At 41.9% G+C, this 6,000-nt stretch overlaps 1 protein-coding gene across 1 annotated transcript in view; it reads left to right on the forward strand.

Annotated features, from left to right (window-relative positions):
- LOC308294289 (cadherin-13-like) overlaps nt 1-1,661 on the forward strand; it is a gene marked incomplete at both ends in the record, with an annotated part of 228,901 nt that extends 227,240 nt beyond the window's left edge. Inside the window, 2 exons of the mRNA XM_080737017.1 lie at nt 628-846; nt 1,471-1,661. Coding sequence (XP_080593143.1) covers nt 628-846; nt 1,471-1,661 — 410 coding nt within the window. The remainder of the gene's footprint in view (nt 1-627; nt 847-1,470) is intronic.
- Nucleotides 1,662-6,000: the final 4,339 nt, after the last annotated feature.

The following is a 6,000-nucleotide window of genomic DNA, read 5'->3' on the forward strand; positions in this document are numbered from 1 at the left end:
CTGCCATAAATCTCCATAGACTTCCATGTAATTTATAGTGCACAGATCATGCACGCCCATGCACAGATCATGCACCATGTTTGTGCAAGCTGTTCACAGCTTTCAAACAAAAAAATCTGATTGGAAATCCGTTCAGGCATTCTTGAGAAAATAGCCATTATGTTTTACATGTTATGTAAGCAAAGATGTGTGTCTGTATGAAAGATGGGGTTGTATAGGGGGTGGAACATGCAAAATCGCGATTGAAATCATGTTTACTAGATTTAATGGGGTCCAATTTCTTTTTTTTTTTTTTTCTAAGTAAAAGTCGATTTAAGTCGTTTGGCAGGGAAGTCCATAGTGAGATAGTTGATCTGAAAGTCGTTTGGCACTAAGTGAGTTACTTTAAGGATTACTATGTATGTTATGACGTGACACTTAGGTAGCATTGAATGTTTTTGACACTTTATTCTTTCTGACTGTTCTGTATTGTTGATTTGTCTCCTTTTTTTCCCCGTTGTACACAACAGTACCTTTTGTTTTCATACTTCTCTGTACAGTAACTTGTAACCTTAACTGCTGTGCTGCCTCTGGATGACTGATTTCCCCCTTGGGATAATAAAGGTATCTATGTATCTTCATCCACAGCCACACACTCACAAATCCTGCTGCTGCACAGTTTGAAGAAAGACAACTACCAGCTCCCGCTGCTCATCACTGACTCGGGGGTGCCGCCTTTATCCAACAACACGGAGGTCAAGGTTCAGGTGTGCGTCTGTAAGAAGAACAAGATGCTCTGCAGCTCTGCCTGGTCGCACCGTGCCAGCCTTCTAGTTCTGCTGGGGACAGTCCTGACGCTCTCACTCTGTAAGTGCCATCAAACACACACACATACCAACACCCACACACACCCACACACACACACATAATTATATTTGAACTAATGTATATTTTTTGTATTTGTTTCATTTTGAAAGAGAAAAAAAAACTCCTTCATACTGTCTTCAAATGCAATAAAAAGGTTTTAATGGGAAATCACAATGTTTCGGTCTGGATCTAAATCAGGTAATCCTTTGGAACCAAACACAGAGAGAGAGAGAGAGAGAGGTGGGCAAGAGATGTGCTTTTTATATACTGCATTTTCAATTGAAATCTTCTCAAAATGGTGTTACACATTACTTTTAGCAACAAAAAATGTTTCAGTGTTTTTGTCGCGTCGTGACCACACGACGGAAATAGACGCTCTAAGGACGTGTTACCGTTTTAGCGCTCCTTCAGCAGCCGTTGCTTCAAAATGTTGGTGCTTTTGCCGCGATAGTTGAGTCTTCTTTCACTTTACGTTTCTCTACACCGTCTGATGCCCCCTCAAGCTTAGTGCCCTGTGCTGCTGCACCTAAAGCCCTTGCATTAAGTCGGCCATGTGTGTGTGTGTGTGTGCGTGTGCGTGCATGCATGCGTGTGTGCGCGCGCCCCACAGTGACACTGTTCCAGATGGAGAGTTAACGCGGCCTTCTGGGAGGAGGAAGTTCCGTCCGGACACCACCAACGACCAGGATCATTTTGGAGGAAGACCACCGGAACACTGGACACACTCCACTGGTTTTGAGTGCTGGCCAGACAGGTCAGCCTTCAGTGACTTATGCAACCACATTGAAGTGGAGGAAACAGAAGTCCCAGTCTGAACCAGTGGTCTCTGTGGTCACTGACATCTTTACCACTATAATGACCACCAGCAGCACACATTTACGACACACAATATCAAGGACATGTTCTTCTTGCTGCTGTGTGTTGTTTTGGACCGGAGAGATTAGCAGATCATTCTGTCACATTCCATGTAGCTCAATGCTGCTGTGGTTTTACTGTCAAAGACCGATCACAGGTGACACCCAGCATAGGCGGTCATTGAGGTTAGGGATAGGGAAGGCTAAAGGCCCCGACACGCCTAAAGCCGCATTAACGCAAGCGTCACAAACACACGTCACACAAGACTGCCTGTTCACACTACTTCATTTCAAACTTGTGTTTCTAGAGCAGTCAAACATGTGATAACTGAACACAAACTTAATCACAATCCAATAGCAGTTTGAAATAAAACAAGTTTATGTTTTGACGTTCAGAACCCACCTTGATGCATCCAGTGTGGCTACAGCAGAGGTCTTCAACAGGGGGTCCGGGACCCCTAGGGGGTCCTCAGAGTTACTTCAGGGGGTCCTCCAAATCTTTGTGTGATAGAAACCTTTTTTCTCCTTTTTCATATTGACCACTTGAACCCTAGCATCCATATTCTGAGAACATTAGCCAACAATAGCAGATTTACAAGCTCACAATTGCTCATGCTGCGAGGCGTTGCTAGCTTGTAGATCGGCTATTTTCGGCAAGAGGTTTGGTGTAGAGGGGAAAAGAGCAGACTAAGTACAGAGTGAAAGGCCAAGTTTATTAGGTAATGACGGTTCAAGTGGTTAAATATCTGAAAACACAAATTGACATGAATCCAAAATACACTGATGATTGTGCTGTCACAACGATAAAACGATATGGAATCTATGAAAAGGTTGTGGGGTCCCTGCTTCATCTCTCTCTCAACAAAGCGGTCCTTGGCCTGAAAACGTTGAAGACCCCTGGGCTACAGCCACTGTAAACAATGGGGGTGTGAGCGTTTGATGCTTTCAGTGTGTCATACTTGTTGATGAAGGCAGATATGTTTTATAACTATGTTAACGGCGAGCAGTGACTCACAGGAGTCACCGCTCTGTGCTACTCATAATTAAGAAGTGACAGTCTCACTCATTGAAAGAGCAGGCCTGCTACATTAAGATAAGTTATATCTGTATTTTATTGATCCCCAGGGAAATTCATCATTTCCATTTGACCTGCATGGCCAACCACTGAGCAGCGAGTGATGGCCTGCTCCAGCTTTAAAACAGGATTATAATTTATCTCCCTAACATGCATGTCTGCCATATTAGTACTTATTGTTGTTGGGTTTTTTGAAATCATGTATTTATTGTGATTGTAACTGAGCTGTTCTATCTATAGACCACAAGCCTAATACTATTAAACATGGCAAGACATGGCATATGTGGGCCAAAATAATGTCCCAGTTAATCCACATACCTTAACCACTTTCAACCTTGGCATAACCATTGAGGGCATGCCATTTTATAGGTGATAATGTCAGAGCATTTAAAAAAAAAAAATGCAGATCTACAGTATGTAAGCTCACAATGCATCGTGAGCTATTTCCGCTATTTGTCTACTCTAAAACAGTATATAGTCTACTGTATGTCTTAAGTGGTTGATGCAGAAATCGTGGTCAACTGTACTTTTGCCTTTAAAAATGCCTGTTCTGTACATTCATTTTGTTTGTCCAATGAATTGGCTAAACAATAGAAACAGTTACAGCTGGGAAGAGGATTCGAATTTGACTATGGAATAGTCTATTTTAATAATGTCATTTGTATCTGTAATTCTTTGCAGATTTGTTCTCTGTAGTCTTCATTGTCTTTATTTGTTTGCACATGCGAACGCCAGCACTTGTTAGCTTATCATGCAACAACAATTCACTAGTTCCAGGCAGGATGCGAAAGACATTACCAGATTAGCTAACACAGAATATGGCTGTGATAATGCCATAGGCTACGGTATTTGGAGAGAGAGGCGTTTACAGCAGCAAGAAAACAAACAAGAACAATAGAGAAGTATACTGTACTAAAAATGCAACATGTATGGAGGATTTCAATATGAGGTTGGTTACAAGTGACATTTTAACCACTTTAACCCTCACAGTACTACAAATGCAACATGTATGTAGCATTTCAAAATGAAGTTGGTTACAAGTGACATTTTAACCACTTTAACCCTATATTATACTTCAGCTATCCAAAAATAGACAATCTACAAGCTCACAGCACATTGTGATGCAATACGTTGTGAGGTCGTAGATGTGCTTTTTTTCCCGAAACAGTTTGAAAAACTTTGAGAATATTAACATAAATGACCTTATGAGGGTCCTTGACATGAACATGTTTGAGAACATTGGCTTACACTGAACGTACATTATACTGCACTGTATATGTTTTGAAAATGTTGTAATAAATAGTGAATATTATGTACAAGTTGGTGTATGTACAGTATTTGCAGCTATTGCATATACACAACTTATTGTATACTGTAAGTCAGGGGAGCCCACACTTTTTTGTCGTGAGATCTACTTTTAAAATGACTAGCTCAACATGATCTATCCATCCAAAATGTTTTAGCTGAGGGCCTGAGGGGGGCTTTGGAATATCAGCACTGGCGTTACATTTTAGACAAACACAATTACGGTAAGGGGGAAATAAATGGGAAATACTGGGGGAAATGTCTTCATCCCATTCTGTATGGAAGTTCACAATGGGCACATGGGCGACTGAGACACAGCCATTGTGTATATACATATCTGGTTGAATGTTCATCTATTACACAATAAATGGATGTGTACAGTACATAAAACAATATCACAATGGATACATGGGTGACAGGGACACAGTCAGCGTGTGTGCAGAGTTAGCCATTCATAAGTGGAAAGACATTTTTGTGGTTCCTTCCTGGTCATCTTGGTGCTCATTGATGGGAGTGTGTCGATATTGCGACAGCATCTGTTCGACGGTTCATTCTTTTGACACGGGTGAACGTTAACCTGGTGAAATGCTAACTCACCTGCCGACGCAGGTGAGTAGCTAACCTGCCGACTTAGGTGAATGTTAACCTCTATGCCTAAACTTAACCCAAATCCTAACCTCAGTAACCGTGACACGGGTGAGTAGCTAACCTGCAGACCCTCATAGTCGAAAGAATGACTCGTCGAAAGAGCGATATTTCCCCGTCATTGATCTTACACGCCTGCTAGAGGCAAGTACCTTGAACATGTATGTGGTGGCCAGGGTGTAAGGGGTCCAAGGGGTCACTGCTCAGTTTATGGTGGGTTAGTCTCGCGTGGCCAGACTGTTGACTCTGCGATTTGCAAATGCTCCCTTCATACAGTCTGGGATAACGGAAGAAGAACGATGAGTATCCGGTTAAAGCGGAAGTGAAGCCTCCTCCTCACTTCCTCACGTCTCACATAGCGCACATTTATCATTATATAAATAAAAATCATCTAAGCATATTTAGCTTGCTGCTTAGCAGAAATGACATTTTAAAATATATTTTCTTGAACGGAAATGCCAGCTTCCATTACTCGCCGTTCAGGAGCTGTAGTTCCAGACTCTCTATAGCATATTTCGGAGATTGTGGAATAGTTGTCTGGCTACGCGAGACTAATGTTAGGTTGAACTTTCTCAACTCCATGGCCATCACCAACTAGGCCATTAGGAATGTGTACATCCTGTGACTATAGCTGTTTTGGGGAAGAAGAAAAAGCACTTGGTACTCACCTACAGTATTTGACTGAGACTTGACTAAATGAATGTGTGTCCCATTCTGGCTACCCAGGGAGTTTGTTACAATGGTCGTTTTTTACAGCGTATAACCAACCATCCATGACCCGACACAGCATTATTTGTTTATTAATAGTGATTTTATCCACAACTTTCCAACGTCCCATCGTGCATTGCGCAGAAGGAGTGCGGCAGTTCCGGCGCCGCAGCCAAGAGTGATCTACAAGCAACAACGGTTGCATCTACGAGCTTGTATGTCTGCTGTTCTCCGGAAGTGTCCCACAAATAATTCTACCGTAAATTCTCACGGAAACAGGTGGATAAGTGGAATATGTATCCCACTTAAAATTTGCTCGGAATGTGGAGATGTTTATTGTGTGTGAAAATATACTTTATACTATATATCAAGGAGCAGCTCATCATACATTCTTTATTATTAAACCACTTTGAAATGTGTGATATATATGCTGTTATATGACAGGCATGTGTGAGAGACCATGTGTGCGTAGTCTGATGGATTTTCAATTTCATTTCCTATGTACACACTCTGTCCACTGGAGCTTTTTACCGTCAGCCCTGAAATTGGGCCAATTCTGCTTGACTC

The sequence above is a fragment of the Nannobrachium achirus genome (genome assembly GCF_963921795.1).
Source record: "Nannobrachium achirus genome assembly, chromosome: 11".
In the NCBI taxonomy this organism is placed as follows: Eukaryota; Metazoa; Chordata; class Actinopteri; order Myctophiformes; family Myctophidae; genus Nannobrachium; species Nannobrachium achirus.